The 18,363-nt window shown below is 35.0% G+C and overlaps 1 protein-coding gene across 1 annotated transcript in view; it reads left to right on the forward strand.

Moving 5' to 3' along the window:
* The window catches only part of HMCN1 (hemicentin 1), a 461,695-nt gene that overhangs the window by 187,125 nt on the left and 256,207 nt on the right, over positions 1 to 18,363 (forward strand). The window contains exons 10-11 of the mRNA XM_011934184.1: positions 2,063 to 2,184; positions 7,063 to 7,338. Of these exons, the coding sequence (XP_011789574.1) occupies positions 2,063 to 2,184; positions 7,063 to 7,338 (398 nt within the window). The remainder of the gene's footprint in view (positions 1 to 2,062; positions 2,185 to 7,062; positions 7,339 to 18,363) is intronic.

Raw genomic sequence — 18,363 nt, forward strand, 5'->3', positions numbered from 1 at the left:
ATGTTTAAACAGTAACATTTTTCAAAGACACTTGAAATTCTTTAGAAACATTAATTCATTAATTCCACACCATTCCTGGGAGGTAAGCCACAAGAATTCTTTTTCTCATTTTTCCAGCTCTGTGGCCCAGAGATATGACATGTTTTGCTGACATGTATTAAGCTGTTTGGATGTGGGAAGTTAGAGACAAAATTAGGCATGGGTGATGATAGACTGATACTCTAATTCTGATTCACTCTCATGTCCCTACCCTAGATTTCCTAATAACATGAAACATGTGACTTAATGTTTGTTTATGTCAGTCACTTTGGTCACCAGGGAATGTAAGAGAGAATCCGTTTGCATTAGCAGCAGGGTGCATTTTTATTTGACGTGTTCTTTTCCCTATTCCAAAGTCTACCCTTCAAAACTTTTTTTATTATGTCCACATAGTGCTTAATGTCAACTGAGAAGGCTCCATGAAAAAGAGAATTATTTTCATGTAACATTCCATAATCAAGAAAGGAAAAAGTATAACTGTAAAGAACATTCTTCAAGCATTTAGTAAACTGGTTGTATGTCTTTGGACAAATTACTTGTCCTTTCTCTATCTCAACTTTCATTTTTAAAAAGGGATTTAGGACTCAAAGAATCTTCAGTTTCTGTTCTAAAATTTCCATCAATGTGTTTTTTATTAATCCTTATATATGCTCAGCTTTTCAATAGGCACCGAAGAAAACACCAAAGATGTACATATTCCAAACCCCTACCTTCCTGAAACTTACCAGTACCTCCTAGATGATGACATTTACAAATTTGTGCTTAGTATACTCCTCTTAAGCCTCGAAGATACAGCTTACATGATCAGTATGGTATGGAGTCAAGTGGTATTCTGCTTTCATTCTGAAAGTAACAAGAAGAACCACTGGCATGTAGTTAGTGCCTACAGAATTGAAAGGAAACAATGTTTAACTAAAGTGAATTTTCTCAGCTACTAAAACACATGGAACAATGACCTTGCTTTGTTTCTCACTTTCCTAAGACGCAGAAACCTGTTTTAACTTTTTTTTACAAACCCTAGTTGTAGCAAATAGGAGTTAAGAGCTCAGTAAGTTCTTCCTGGTTTTTGATGATAAATATGGTGTGTTTGGATGGGGAGAGATCTGGAGATATCACCATAACGTATCATATTTTATACCACTTTCAGAATTCAGTGGAAAGTCTCTTGTCTGCAGTGGGCTTTTTACCTTATCTGTGTCTTGATTTTTTTATGGTTATAAGTAGCTACAGATGATACAGGAGAAAAATTATGAAAACATTTTTGACATTTCAGCCACACTTTAAAACAGGACAATGCCTATTTTTGTAGATCACTGAGCTCTTTGAAACAAAGATTAAATATCTATTATTAAGACACTTCCAGAAAATGAGAAATAATTTGAACAGTGTTAGAGGACAAAGAATAAATATTTATTAAGTGAATGAGTACATAATATAGTAGAGGGATTTTTTTTTTAAACCTAACTGATAGAGTTTAACTATAAAACTGATCATTTGTTTTCATTTCTCATTGTATATGTAGGTTGAACGATATATGGCCTATCGCCCCATGTGGAGCTTATCTAAAAGAAAGTTAAGGAGAATTTATCTTCTTAAAATCAAAAAGTAGATTTCCTACCTTCATATTTGTATATTGCCTAATTAAATTGCTTTGTCTAAGATTCCTACTGACATGACCAAAAACTGGAAAAAATAAAAGGAGAGAGGATTAATGAGTATTTCTTTGCCAGCTCTGTTATCTTATATTTTGACATAGCTACAAAATATTTCCCTAAATAAATTTTCAACCTCTATAATTATTGTTTATGTTGCATCTTTTGCTCAGTGTAGAAAAGCCTCACATTCTAGTAAAATATAAATGGTATGTCATTTTAAGTTAAAAAGAACCCTGCAGTTTTATCAATTTATTTTATTTACATTGTTCTTTTGAATGAAACTTCAAAAAAAAAAAAATAGTGAATCATTGCTTTCAACTTGGTCTTATTTTGTAGTAACTAAAAGTTTTCCATTATCTTACCTCCAGAGAATCTGCCAGTGTGAACTTAGATATTGAAAAGGTCACTTTGTCTGACGAAGATTTCTATGAGTGCATCGCTGTCAGCAGTGCAGGTACTGGACGGGCACAGACATTTTTTGATGTATCAGGTAATTACCACTAATTTCTTTGCAGTTGCCCAAGTATTAATGCAGCTGTGGAAATGAGATGTTTGTTAACCAGTTTGTGTTTATGCAATTGTCTTTATGATTATTTTATTATTGTCTATCTCTCCACTGAATTGAGAACTCAAATCCTGGCTTCACCATGTATCAGATACATGACCCTCCTTGGGCTAATTATTTAAGGATAATAATTGTGCCTTGGTTTCCCTAACTGTAAAAAAAGCATAACAACAAGAACAGTCTCTATTTCATGGGAAACAGTGAGTATTAAATGATATGTAATATATGCAAGGCACTTAGAAGAGAGCCTGCCACATAGAAACACTTCATAGACATTAGTGATTATTATTATTGTTGTTATCATTATTATCAGGGACTAATGAATAGTTTTTGAAATGATCATATAGCATTTTCCCGTGAGAAAATAAAATTTAAGTAAAGGATCTATTCTGATTAAAACAAGGTTAAATGTTCCCTTTTCTTCTCCCATATTCATAATGAGCAGAGCACTTTTATGAGTAGATTGTGATATTTAAATTAAAGATAATAATGAAAACGATTGTATTCTAAGAACACAGGACCTCAGTGGCTACAATATTCCCACTAAGAAGGGTAGAAGTAATGCTAATTATTTTGCATTCAGATAGCATGTTTCCTATGAATAGATGGGAGACATAGTTCATATTATTTTATAAGGTAAAATACATTAAAGTGAAAAAAATAATTTTTCCTCTCATCTCACCTAATTTTTAGGGGATAAAAGACTACCATTTATAATCAATGATCAGGATTAAGTCATTTACTTGGTGTTTATCTATAATTGGAAACTTTGTTTAGGCTGAATGATTTTCTACCTGCCTTGTGGACTAGTGTTGCTATGTGTTTAATTGTAACCTATTCTGACCTATATATTGCCGCTGTTGAATTTGTTACAATGTCTATATTTGCTTTTAGTACTGGGGTGCATTTTCTTCAGACAATTTAAGACAAAGGAAGCTTATAATTATAGGTATGTCATATATTTAGAAGTCTAGGATTTGTTGTTTGCTATCAGTAATTTCAAAACCTTAAAGCAGAAGCATGCAAGTCAGACAAGCATGTTCTTCTTGCAGTTAAACTATTTGTATTCTGTTACTGCTAGAAAAAGTTTGTCTTCTGAAACAATTTAGCAAGTTGACATACATCACAAACTATTCATTTTTTCATGTTCAATAATTTAAAAAAGCATTGGAGTTATGTCAGCATTCCTCAGCTTCTGGGAAAACAAACACTTGAACACTTGAGTATTTTTCCCAGCAAGGGAAGACAACAAGGAAAGAGGTTTGAGTGAGTTGATTCAGACATCTTGCATAAATAACTGGGAAGTGTCAGGAAGAACTTGTGAACTGACTGTCATGAATTGGGCTTGACAGTGTCAGGAACTTCCATATGTGTATTCTACACATGTCCGTCTAGTAGCCATCTGTGACCTGTGCCAGCCAGGCAATGGAATAACTAGGAAATTGTCCTGTGCCCGAGCTGACTTTCAGGAATTATTTTCCACTCACTCAATTTAAAAAGAATAGGGCAGAAACAGTGATGGCAAAGGCAATGACTGTAAGAGCAGAAGTCACAAGTGAGTGCCCCTTTGAACTTGAAAGAGTGGAGTTTTTGTTTTCTGGGTTAGCTGTTGCCTAGTATGCCAGTCTTTAAGCTCCACCCACTTGTGAATTTCCCCTAGCCTAGGCTGAGGTCCCAGCTCAGCCACTGCACTGTAACTACTTATCAGCACACTGGAATCAGGTGCAAATTCACAGGATAATTAGATCTTATATTTTTTAAAGGGGTATTAGGAAACAAAGCATTATTGAACACTAATATTCTCATGCCATTATGGATATTATTTTATTTTATAAAGTCAAGGAACACCCAAGAGCAGTTTAAAGAAATGCCCAAGTTCTATCAATATGTCGCCTCAGTTTTTGCCAGCACTTTTTTCCTAGTTGACATGTTTGAGGACTTTTGATTCATTTGAAATGTTAGTTATTGGGTTATTGATTGTTTTAAATGCACAATAGGTGTAGAAAGCATTGTTCTTCTCTTTTGTTGAATATAAACACATAGAATCTAATGAGTGAAACTGCAGAAGCACGAAAAACTTATTCTTTTCAAATTACATTTAGTAGTTTAGTTTGATACTAAGTTATATTAATTATCTGTACTGAATTGTTTTACTAACACAATGACCTTCACCCAACACACACACACACACACACAGAGTACTAAAATTCTGAGTTTAGGTAAAAATCTGAAGAGAGAAAGCTTGTCAAGGGCATGTCAGTGACAGAAAACCTTAAATTATAATTACAGAATATTCTTTTAGAAAGGCTAAGATTTGGAAATAATCTTACACCACCTTATCATTTTATAGCTAATGAAACAGAACCCAGAGAATGCAAGTGACCTGTTTACGATCAAATGGGTAGATAGGTCTTAAGATGTAGATTCCTGGCCTCCTGATTCTCAGTCTCATGGTCCTAATATCCCAAGCCTACGCTTGTCACTTTTCCTCCCTCATTATTGAGGTTTCCTTTCTGCTACCCTAACCCCAGCCTGCTTTCACTCAGGAATGGCTGCCCTTTGTACTCCTAGAACAGGTTATTTCTGATAATCCATAATCTTGGCCTCCTTCACAAACTGCTGTAATTCTCCCTCATCACTCCCCTATTCCTACCAAATTTATTCACGTATGTCTAAATATTTCCATGTGCATAATACTTATTTGTCTTGAGGTATTTATGCAGTGGTGGTGTCATATGTCATTATTTCAAATCTCATCTGCTCATGTATGTTATTAGAAAGTTGGCATGTACTTATTTGAATTTACATTTGAAGAGAAACTAGTATCTGGGGTGGAGTTTGTATGCAAGAGGGTTTTTGGAGAGTTCTCTAGGGAAAAGCACCTGTGAGGGAATGAGGGAAGTGGAAGAAGAGGAATTGAGCTACAGTTGCAGCAAGGGCCTACAAGGCAGCTCTGGAGCTGGGAGGGCCCTGAATTGAGCAAGGAGAGCTGGGTCTTTCTTCCTTCATTAAGAAGTAATTGGATGTGAGCAGCACTGGAAAGTGGTGTCTAACCTTCAGCATGTTTGTTTCATAGGGATAGGAGAGTTAGAAGGAGTCTTTATGATAAATTAATCATCTTATTTTTCAGATAGAAAAACTAAACTATTAATATCACTAAATTGACTTATCTAAAGTCACACAATTAATTAGGGGTAGAACTAGGTGGCCTAGTATTACCAAATTTAGCAAATTAAAAGCACAGGATGCCCAGTTAAATTTGAATATCACATATGTGTGACCCAGATATTACATGAGCCATACTTGTACTGAAATATTATTGTATTTGTATCTGAAATTCAGATTTAACAAAGTGTCCTGCATTTTATCTGTGAACCCTAGCCGGACTCCAATCAAAGCTTCCTTTGTCCTGTATTCTTTCCAATGTATTCACTAGCTATTTTCATAAGAGATTTAAAAATAACAAAATAATAAAACTTTTTTTAACTTCAAATAGCATATACTACTTAGAAACAGTTTGGAAAACAATGATAAATATAACAAAATATGGAAAACACACATATTATATCACTCAGAGATAACCACTGTGGTTTTGGTATACTTGTTTTCAGTCTTCATTCTAGGCTTATTATATTAATCTGCACTCATATATAGTTTTAAATAGCATGGGGATAAAGTTTGATCTTGAATATTTGACACACTTTCATATTAAACTAAAACAGACACCTGAATTTCTAGCTAGCATAGATCACTGCAGTTTTTATTGCTGCATTATTTATAATGTATTGCTACAGGAGATCATTTTAAAGCATTTGAGCAGAGACAGCTTTGGAGAGAGAATTTAGATTCACTCTCAAAACTAACTAGAGCTAACTCAGGAACAGGAAACCAAACACTGCATGTTCTCACTCATAAGTAGGAGTTGAACAATGAGAACACATGCACAGGGAGGGGAACAACATACACCAGGGCCTGTTGGAGGATGGGGGCAAGGGGAGGGAACTTAGAGGACAGGTCAATAGGTGCTGCAAACCACCATGGCACACGTACACCTATGTGACAGACCTGCATGTTCTGCACATGTACGCCGGAACTTAAAGTAAAATAATAAAAAGAACCAACGAACTAGAGAAACGTGATTTTCTGCAGAAATGTTGGTTAAATGTTTAATTAGTAATTGGCCTTTGACCATATCTGAAACACATGCATTACTCAATGCCTTTCGTGTGTATGGCTCTGTGTACAATTTTATTAATGATCTGTTCCTACTGTTCACCTGAACTTCATAAATCAAACTGTTCCCCATTTCTGCTTGAACATTTATCTTACTCTTCTATTGTCCTATGTCTTCTTAATGAGACTGTAACTCCCCTGAAAGATGATACTGTCATTTTCATGTCTACTATCCTTTGTGTGCTATTTTCTTTACAATACGAAATATATATTTTTAAAATTTAAAAGTTCGCAAATGCTACTTTCATCAATAAAAACTCGGCCTCATTTTGCAATCCTAAATCAGTCAAGTTATACTCTTTTGCCATGCCTCTTTGACTCTCATGTCTATAACTTATAGCTTTGGCTTGAGCATCCTTTGGTATGTAATTGTGTACTACCTTCTAAAGCATCCTTTCAGTGATCATTTTGGGGGGACTCATAGTCATAGGCATTAATGGAGTAAGTTCTGTTGCACTGCATCTTTCCTACTGGATATTCAGTACATACTTATTCAGTTTTTAAACCACATCTGTAAGTGAGCAAAATGGCTTTTAGATCTCCTGATTTGAATTTTTTGATTTCACACAGAACCGCCTCCAGTCATCCAAGTGCCTAGAAATGTTACAGTCACTCCTGGAGAGACAGCAGTGTTAACATGTCTCATCATCAGTGCAGTGGATTACAATCTAACCTGGCAGAGGAATGACAGAGATGTCAGACTGGCAGAGCCAGCGAGAATTAGGACCTTGACTAATCTGTCATTGGAGCTAAAGAGTGTGAAATTCAACGATGCTGGAGAGTATCATTGTATGGTTTCTAGTGAAGGTGGATCATCAACCGCTTCAGTTTTCCTCACAGTGCAAGGTACAGTGCTTTTGGTAACTTCTGAATTATGACATCTTTCTGACCTCTTTTTTTAAAATTTTTGTCCTCCCAAGTTGGCTATCTGAGAGTATCTACCCAAATAATTATCATTTTGAGTGATAGAATGCTCAAGCGTACTCAGTGGTCTATGGCCAAGAAAACTGGAAACTAAAACATCACTAACAAATAGGAAACTTTAATACAATCATAACTAATCATAGTAGTTGAAGATGTTTATTTTAAGACAATATAAAAATTGTCTCTGGATAATTTAATAGTTTTAAATTCTTTAATCCATCTTGTGGATTTTTTACAAAACATACTAATTAATAATTGGTCAAAAAACAATTTCTTCCCAATTTAAGTACTGTGTTTTTGCATACATAATTAATTTACCTTTTGTTGTTAAATTGTGTAGTAATTCTCACTAATCCCTTTAAAATAAAGGTTTAAGATGCTTCTCATCTTGGTGAAATTTTATTGAAACATAAGCAGAGTTGTTTTTAACATTATTTGTCTTACACACGCATGTACACGCACGAGTGCCTATTGAAAATAAACTAATTGTGAGCCAATTTTGAATTATGTATTCATAGATTACATGTTCCAATAGTTGAAAACAATTTATGAGCAATGTGGTTAATGGCTACTAAATATATATTGTTCAGGACCATCAAATGACGAGGAGAAACCACTCCAAAGTTTCTCTTTCAGTGGAAACATATTTGGCTTCTAAACGTCTACAGACCAGCTGGGAGTCTTAATGTAATGAACAAATTACTGTTGGCAGTTTTTCACTGTTAAGCTGAAAGGTTCAGTTACTGCCTCAGCAGAATATTTTATTTCAGTTCTTTGATGTGGGAGACTGATTGCACCAGAATTGGGTCTATTTGATTGTGGTATTAGAAACAATTTTATAACATGCCTGAAGTAACAGTCTCAGGTAACTTTTTAGCAAGGTTACCTAAGAAAATGACCATTGAATTTCAAGGCTAACTCTTAGAATGTTATTAATGACAGAAAAGCGAAACTACCATGAGAATTAACAAAATGGTTGACATCTGATTATAGTTTTCTCCCTGGTAGTTGAAATATATGCTACAATCAGAATGTGTGTCTTTTGTTAGTTGATCTGAGGAATCCTCTAGGGAAATGTTGCTTTTGTAAATGGTTCACCACATTTCCACATGAAACTGCCTAGATAATATGAGTCGATCCAAGTTCTAGCAACTTGGGTTACTAGAACTTGGAACTATTTTACCGAACTGATTGTTTCAGATAAAATAAGTGCTAATGGACTTCTGAAATTTGATCTTGGTTCTTTGTTTGAAGTCCCTTAGAATGAGATTGTAAACAAATCAGAGCCTTCCTTGTTTCTCCAAGTTAACATTATAGTCCATAATTTTTCTGTTTAGTGCATTACAGCGGTGATTCTCAAACTTCCATGAGTAAGGAATTACCCAAGGACTTTTTAAAAAATACATATTTCTAACCCCACATCAAGCGATGCTTTTTCCATAGGTCTGGTGTATGGCCTGGGAATCTGCATTTTAATAGACTTCTCAAGTAATTCCATGGACATTTTCTGAAAACAGCATATATATCCATTCTACAGAATGAACCATATGATCTAGAAATGTGTATCTTTAAGAGAAGCCCTTGACTCTCTTCTTTTCTGGTAAAATAAAGCCATTATTATCCAACAATTTTAAAAAGTACTGAGGTAAGATGTTATATAATACACAAAACATAAGTATAAAAACCATATGACAGTACATCATTACTGGGTAATCTGTATTAGTGGTGTAAATCTGTCTAGAGGTGTTATTTTATGGCCAGTCTAGTTGGCCTTGAGTTTGAGGGGCCAATTTTGATGATAAAGGATGTTTCAAAAATCTAACAAAAATATACTCTAGAATTGATAGTAGTGCTCAGTAAAAATAAGAGACTTTTGCTAAGTGTAGTTACCTAAGTGTATTATTTTATGGTTGAATGCACTATTGGAAAGCTATGGGTATTTGATGAAGTAAACTGCCATACCTAAAGGTAAAGTTTATGACAATATGAGAGCTGATAAACTATTGACATTAAATCTTACATTACAAATTAATTTCACTTTAATGCAGTTAAATCTTTTTAAAACCAGAAACAACAAATAGTTTTAGAAAACTTAAAAGACAAAATAATACTTGGATTGAATACTTAACTTTAGGAATAGTTTTCTTGTTTAAAGGGGAATCAGTAGCTTAATTCACAGCCTCATTTATGTTGTTATGCTTCCACTGATATGTTTGGGAACTATTTCTATCTGGAATACTTTTAAGAGTTAAAAATCTAGATTTTACAAGTTTTTTGTAGTAATTTTACAAAATATAATTAGCAAGAATTTTCTTCTTTAAGATAGTATATGTCTAGTATTGCAGCCTTTCTTTACCTGACAATAAATTATATATAAAGACTTCAAAAAGACAAAGCTAAAGAATACTAAAAACTAGCAGCAATTAACAGCAGCAAAAATCCTAGGAGGAATTTTATATGTATTACATATAAAGATTTTTTTCTTATATAAATATGTATATAGAATATTTATCTATATTTTAAGATCACTGGAATGAAAATCTTAACAGTGCTCCATCCTTTTTCTGTTCACATGAAAATAGGAAGTATCTTTGTCCCTGTTTTATAGTTTGCTCCAAAAAGAAAATGTTACTCTTTGAAGAAGCCAGAATGCTATTTTCTCATACTAGCTCTAACTATCCAGTTAGGAAACTAGCAGGATAGTAAATGAGCAGGCAACCTGGTGTCAGGTAGAAAGTTGTAACCTGGTTTGTATCAGGTATAGTTTTAGATATTTCCCAGTATACTGGCTGGTTGTTTTCTGACTGGTACTTTTTTGATTAATGTTTGCCTTGCAAATATTCTTAATAGTTATATGCTTTTAATGGAAGTTTATTGCTTAGTAACATAAAATTTTAATTCAGTGTAACATAAAAACAGATATAAATTGTTTAATACTGCCCCAGATGATTTTGATACATACTTAACAATATGACTTTTTTAAGAACCTTTATCTGGTGAAAGGTTTTTTAACTTTCACTGTATCGTCTAAATTATAATTTTTACTTTCATTTTCTAATATTTTTATTGTTCTTGAGAGACTAGAGTTTAAGGGCATATATTTATTCACCCAATACTTGGTAAAACACTCAATTCTACTATTTATTAAATCAGTAACACCTGTTTAACTAGCATTAATAGTTGGGCTATGCACAGATTTTAAACACAATTACATACCAATAAATAAATGGGAAAGGCTTTAAACCTGAAGAAAATCATTTCTTTTTAAACTTTTCGTTTTGTGCCTTAGGAATATCATGAAGCCACTTTTAGATCTATGCTCAGAACCTGTTAATATAAATATGTGTAAAATATGGTTAGTGATTCAGCAAGTTTGATATCGGCAGATTTGTATTAGTCATTTTGTATGTTGTTAGGAAAGACACGTTGGTAGCACTCTGAAAGGAGATTGCAGTACCATAAAAATAAAACCTTCTGAAGTTACTTAGTACTGGGGTGAAACAGCCTTAAGCATTCCAGAAGTCTCATGTGTGATAGATAACCCTGAGAGTATCATGGTAATTTAAGAGAGAGAATAAATGCTCATAATGATCCAGGCAAACAAAATTAATTTAACTGCCCTGGCATGATTTCTGTCTATTAAAAATGAAAACTAGATCACACAGTAGAAATAAAAGAAACAATGTTTCTATCTTTCATTGTAAATTTTCATGTAATCCAGGAAAACAAGATTTCAAAAAGGCTTTAGGAAAAAGCAGGAATAAATTGTAATGCTGACAATAATAGATAGAACTTTTGGATCAACACCTACCGATTTTTTTTCTACTGTTTTCCTGATCTTTGAGTTCATTCTTGATTTTTGTGATTAATTCCCTGAGTTCATCAAGATTAGTGCAAATAAGCTAAAATAAAACACAAAAACACAGCTTGATAACACATAATATAAAACACCCAAAATGTGGTAACAGAAGTTGTTTTAACACACACTGAATTCACAATTATTTTTCTCTGTAATAGTAAAAAGCAAGGAAAGTTCTGCAATTTATATTTTAAAATATATTTATTTACTTGCTATGATATATTAACTTCAGGCTTAGTATAAAAGTAGCTGAAATTTCAACATTGGTGGTTTTATCCCACATCCCCACCTTTCAGTTTGCTTTATAATTCGGGTACTTTCTTACCATTATTAACTTTCAGCCCAGAATGACAAAGATCTGGAAACTCACCCTAGATTTCACAGGTTGTCAAATCACCTTTAAGAAATGCTTCATCAGGCAGTCTCCCAGTAGGTGAATAAACACACTCCTGGAGAACTGTTAATACCTTTTCCTTGGTTTGCTAACTATACAATTTTACAAACCTTAGTTATTGCTGTTGGGGTTGCTAAAAGGACTGCAACTATATGTAATACATTCAAAGACAAAATAAAGTACACATTCTTAAAAAAAAAAAAAGAAAGAAAATTGTAACCTTGGATATATGTAACCTGGGATGTATGTTTCCCACCAATGAAAGTATTTGAAAGCAAGAGAAACATCAATACGGGTGTCAGTTAGGAATTTTAGAAACAGATGGTTGCAGAGGGGAGCATCACATCTCAGCCAAAAGAGCTCCATAGATGAGGACTGGGCAAGGAGCCATGTACGTCAGACTCTCAGTCAGCTGCAGAGCTGAAAAGGGGGTTCAGCTCCTCCAGAACAGAAGCAGAGTGAGAATGAAGTCAAGTACATCCAAACACTTTGTTAAAAGACACTAGTTTTGGATGAATGTCACCTCATTTGAAGATGAATAAACAGAAAACTATCGAAATAAATAAAACAGTGGGAGGGGGAAAATGAAGCATAGGACTTAAGTAGAAATGCTGAGGAACAAAATAAGGCAGGCAGGGAATACTTAGAAGAAGTGGATGCTTTGAAAGCAGCTTATTATAGAGACAAGGGGAAAAAGTATTTGGCCTGCCCATTATCTTTCAAAAAGACTTCTCTTCTTTTAGATGACAGTGTATATTCATACGGTGTCTTAGTCTGTTTTTTTGCTGCTATAACAGAATTCCTGAGACTGGGTAATTTATAATGAACAGAAATTTACTGGCTCACAGTGCTGAAGGCTGGGAGGTCCAAGATCAAGACTGGGGCATCTAGTGAAGAGTGAAGCCCTTCTTCCTGCATCATCACATGGTAGAAGGCAGAAAGACCAAGAAAGCAAAAGAGCACATCTACTCCTGTGAGCTTTTTAAATAAGGGTATTAATGTTTTCATGTGGGCAGAAACCTAAACATCTCCCATGAGGCCTCATCTCCCAATGCTGTTACATTGGAGATTAAGTTTTCAGCACACAAATTCAGGGAGACACATTCAAACCATAACATAAAGCAAGAACCGGCTAAGACAAAAGGACAATAATAAGTGGAATGGGCTGAACACAGTGACTCATGCCTGTAATCCCAGCACTTTGGGAGGCTGAGGCAGGCAGATCATGAGGTCAGGATATTGAGACCATCCTGGCTAACATGGTGAAACCCTGTCTCTACTAAAAATACCAAAAATTAACCAGGCATGGTGGCACACATCTGTAGTCCCAGCTACTTGGGAAGCTGAGGCAGGAGACTCTCTTGAACCTGGGAGGCGGAGGTTGCTGTGAGCTGAGATCACACCACTGCACTCCAGCCTGGGCAACAAAGTGAGACTCCATCTCAATAATAATGATAACAATAGTAATAATAATAAATGGAATGGAAGAAGTCAGAAAAGATTTGATTTTTAAAATGCAATATTTTAGTGCAAATATGTAGTAGAGGCACTGAAGAGCAGAATTTATACTATATAAAAAATCATGGATGTGGTGCATAAATTTGAGAAGTCTTTCAGAATATTGAGGAAAAGAACTAACAGTTGAATAATATGATTTTTTAAGGGAAATTAAAAAAAGAAGTTTAATCTAAAATTTATAGGAGTTTAGGAAACAAAGACAATTGAAACTAAAGAAATAGTCCGAGATATAATTGAAGAAAATTGTTCTAGGGAGAAAAAGTTGTCTTGAGTGAGTAGATTAACCAAGGTAAATGAAGGGAGAACTTCATCTAGACACATCCTGGCTGAATTTGAAATTACTAGTAGGAAGAATCTACTCATTCCCCATAAGCATATGACTAAACCCATTGTAAACAGAAAGATAAAATCAGATTTGTGTCTTGACTTCTTATGCTAAAAGCTAGAAGATAATTGCAGTGGATATTTGTCATAATTTTGCTCTTAGGGTCTAAATACTTTCCCTAATTTGGGGAGGAATTATTTATTATCTTGGTGGGAAGCAGAAAACAAGTGAGGTCAGATAATTTATTTTCCTTATTCCCTAGATCACATGACCCACAGCCAGCCACTAATATGCTCCCAGTGGGACTTTCACTCTTGCCAAGACCATGAACACTTAAAAAATTCCAATTTTGGCAGCATCATGGAATTTAGAGTCCAACAGCAGAAGCAAATGTCCCAGTGGCCCTTCACCATCACTTTAACAGACTGATGTTGGCTGTGTTCTCAGCGGTCTAGCCACACCATTTCTATCTGATATCCAGTTTCCTTTTGATTCTGTACCTCAGAAAAAAATTTCCCAATGAATTCCTTTTCTACTTAAGTCAGCCAACCTGGTTTCTGTTGTTTGCAATTGAGAATTCCAACTGACACAATACTAAGAAAGATGCAAGTAGTTTTAAACAAAAAATGGAATCCAAGAATTGAATCCAGTTAAGTTGTCTTTCCTATAAAAAGCCATCAAAAGGACATTCTCAATTGTCCAACAGTTCAAGAAAAATACCAAATATATAGCTTTCTTAAAATGATTTATTAAAAATGTAACTTAACTGCTTGAAGTAGATCTTAAAAAGGAAAAACAAAAAAATCCAAATTGGAGAAGCCATGTTATGAAGAACTGGTGAACTTCCCTCAGTGACTATTATCAAGCTCATTACTAACTCATCAAAAAAGCCTTGGGAGGCAAAGCTAACCTCAGAAGCTATGACTGTTTGAATCAGCCACACTGATGAGCATGTGAGAATGTGAATGAGTTGATATGCTTACTTCATTATGAGAATTCCTTACCACGAGGATAATGGTATCCTTAGACACAGGAAATTCCCCAGGAAAGGAATACCCTCAAGCAGTGTTTACCATAAGACTCAGAAGTCCAGCTATGCAAACAAACAAATGGAAGCTGACACTGCTATGCTAGGAGAAAAAAGATAACTAGATTGATATATACAAAATGTGTACATGATTGTTTGGGGGCAGCAGAACTATAAGTGACTTTTTGACTTGTAGTTTTTTTGTTTTTCCTTTTTAAGATCTACTTCAGGCAGTTAACTTGCATTTTTCATAAATCATTTCATGCTTTTCTGTACTTGAAAAAATACTTAAAAGAAATGAATTATTTTTAAACTTTGTGTAAATAGAATTTAAATTTTCTTAAATGCTCACATTAATTTTATTAGAGGATTGAATTATGTATGAGTAATTTGTTCTCTTTGTTTTCTAGATATTGAGAATGTGCTTTATCACTTTCATATTTAACATGATTGAAAAAATAAATGTTTAAAAATAAGAAATAACCAAGAACATAAATTAACAAATAATGCCTCTCAAAAAGAAAAGCAACAGTATTTAAGATAAAAATAGATTTTAGGTCAATTTATAAGAAGAAACATCTCCTATCTGCTTTATATAAATGGAAGTATAGATTATAAAGTAAGGATCTAGTGATATATTCCCTTAAATATTAAAAAGTTGAGTTCTAAAAAGTTTATTTTGGAGAAAATAATTCTTCCCAAGGTTTATTTGTAGGCAGCTCCTAGTTCTGTTAGGTATAAGGATACGACAACAGTTTCATCACTGCATGTTGAGTGGTATAAGTTCTTTTCAGTAGAGTGGTAAAAGTGCTTTTTAGCAGAAATAACTGAGGAATGGTATCAGCTTATGCCACAAAATTATTGCTTTTTAAAATGACTTAAAGCTTATTTAAATATGTTTATCAGAAAAACCAGCCCCCAATATTTCAACATAGGTTCTTTCTATTTTCCCTAAGTGTTGGCTGGTCTGAGAAATAAAGAGACAGAGTACGAAGAGAGGAATTTTACAGCTGGGCCTCTGGGGGTGACATCATATATTGGTAGGACCGTGATGACCCCTGAGCTGCAAAACCAGCAAGTTTTTATTAGGGATTTCAAAAGAGGAGGGACTGTACAAACAGGGAGTAGGTCACAAAGATCACATGCTTCAAAGGGCAAAGCAAGACCACAAGGCAAGGGCAAAATTAGAATTACTGATGAGGGTCTATGTTCAGCTGTGCACGTATCATCTTGATAAACATCTTAAACAACAGAAAACAGGGTTCGAGATCAGAGAACTGGTCTGACCTCAAATTCACCAGGGCGGGAATTTTTCCCCACCCTGATGAGCCTAAGGGTACTGCAGCAGACCAGGACGTATTTCAGTCCTTATCTCAACCGCATAAGACAGACACTCCCAGAGTGGCCATTTGTAGACCTCGCCCCAGGAATGCTATTCTTTTCCTAGGTTCTTAATATTTAATATTCCTTGCTAGGAAAAGAATTTAATGATATCTCTCCTACTTGCAAGTCCATTTATAGGCTGTCTGTAAGAAGAAAAATATGGCTCTATTTTGCCCGACTCCTCATGCAGTCAGACCTTATGGTTATCGTCCCTTGCTCCCTGAAAATCGCTGTAGAGATGGGGTTTCACCATGCTGGCCAGGCTCATCTCGAACTCCTGACCTCATGATCTGCCCACCTCGGCCTCCCAAAGTGCTAGGATTACAGGTGTGAGCCACCGCACCTAGCCCTCTGAATACTTTTTAAAGAGTATGAGATATATTTAAAAATGGTAAGTACATAGAATTCACCTGAAGACCTTTGATGTTGAGATGATGACCTCACTTGGTCTTCAGAATGGATTACTTATAACTGTTCCACTTGTTGGGAAGTTTATCTCGTATCTATAACATTTCAAAGTTATTCTACATATTTTAAAAATCTATTTGGTACTTAACAAGCATCCACCACATGGAATTATTTCTAAATTAAAAAGTATCATAAAGCAGTCAGACTTAAAATGTCAAGTTAGATCATCTGATTCTACAAACATTCATATTTGAAAGCTTAAGGATCTGGAATTTTGTAGGACTGTGTTACAGAGTAAAGTCCTTTAAATTCTTTCTGAACCAAAATGGGGTCTATGAAAAGGAATAAGTGCAGAATTTCAACTGATAACTAAATTAAGCTTTTCTATAGGAAAAATTGGGTATTCACTTAATTTATCTGCCAAATGTAATCTACCATCTCCATAGTTAGGGGCAAGTTTCTGTTATAAAACATTCCAATTTCATGCAATAACATGTATGAATGAATATCATGTTTCAGTTACTTTTGCCTTTCATCCAAGGAATATATGTACTATAAAGATGTTAGAGTACTTTAATTTTAGATGAAGAGAATGCTCTCTAAAACTTAAAAGAGAGAAATATTAAAGGGTCTCTAAATAGAACTTAGAAGGAAAGGCTAAAGAATTAGACTTATTTAGATTATAAAGGGGAAATAAAAAGGGCCAGGTGCAGTGGCTCATGCCTATAATCTGTGCACTTTGGGAGGCAAAACAGGCAGATCACTTGAGGTCAGGAGTTCAAGACTAGCTTGACCAACATGGTGAAACTCGGTCTCTACTAAAAATGCAGAAATTAGCCAGGCCTGGTGGCACGTGCCTGTAATCCCAGCTACTCAGGAGGATGAGGCAGGAGAATCGCTTGAACCCAGAAGGTGGAGGTTGTGGTGAGCTGAGATTGTGCCACTGCACTCCAGCCTTGGTGACAGAGCAAGACTCCATCTCAAACAAAAACAAAAACAAAAGTAAAAAAGGATGACTTAATAAGTCATTCAAGTGTATAAGAAAATTGTTATGAAGAAGTGATACACTGTGGACATTTTAATTTTCAGCAAAAATGGACTATGTGAAAATGTGTATTAAGCCAAACCTGATGGCTTTAAGTGAGCTGGTGGAAAAGATGTCTCAAGTGTTGGAGAGGCTAAATGATAGAATGCAGTAGCAGGAAAAACGATACTCCTTTCTCAATGTATTGACTGCTGGGAAGAGAGAACAAATGAGCAATTAGCAAACATATCAACCCACTAAATTATTTAAAGAAAGCTACCAACTAACGTTTTTTTAAATTTTGGGAGTTGATAGCATACTTTACTTCATCTAATCCTCACAGACTGCTGTTATTTACTGTGGTCAATTTCAATTTACAGCACTTCTAAATGTGTAAGTTTTTTTCCACACCAACAACCAAATCTCCAACTCTCTAGGCCCCAACTGGGTGCCCATGAATTTAATTCAATTCAGAAATCAACTCATTTAGCATGAGACCCCACAGGTTAAGGGCTTAATCCCACCAAACTGCACATACTTTAAATGCCAATCACAAGCCCTGGGCTTCCTATGCTTCTGATCAAGCAGGCACACAGCTTCACACCATCCTCCAGGAACCTCTATGTGTTCGGCTATTCTCTGCATGTTTAGCTATTTTAGAAGCTCTCCAAACTCTGGCTTTTTTGTTTTTGGTTTTTATGGAGATGTCCTTCTGTAGACATGATTGATGACGTCACGGGCCATCAGTGATCATCTCTGCCTTCATCTCCTCTCCCTTCCCTGGATTTTGAGGGTGGGGTTGAAAGTTCCATCCTGCTTTGGTCTTTCTGGTGATTAGCCCCATCCTGAAGCCATCTGGGTACCACCAGTCACCAATTAGCATGCAAAATAAACTTTTATCACTACCGAGATTCCAAGGATTTTAGGACCTGTATGTCAGGAAATAGGACAAAGCAAAATATATATTTCACAATATCACATTGTCATTTCTTAAACCCGTAGTGCCTTG

Source organism: Colobus angolensis, unplaced genomic scaffold (assembly GCF_000951035.1).
Source record: "Colobus angolensis palliatus isolate OR3802 unplaced genomic scaffold, Cang.pa_1.0 Scaffold132, whole genome shotgun sequence".
Classification (NCBI taxonomy): domain Eukaryota; kingdom Metazoa; phylum Chordata; class Mammalia; order Primates; family Cercopithecidae; genus Colobus; species Colobus angolensis.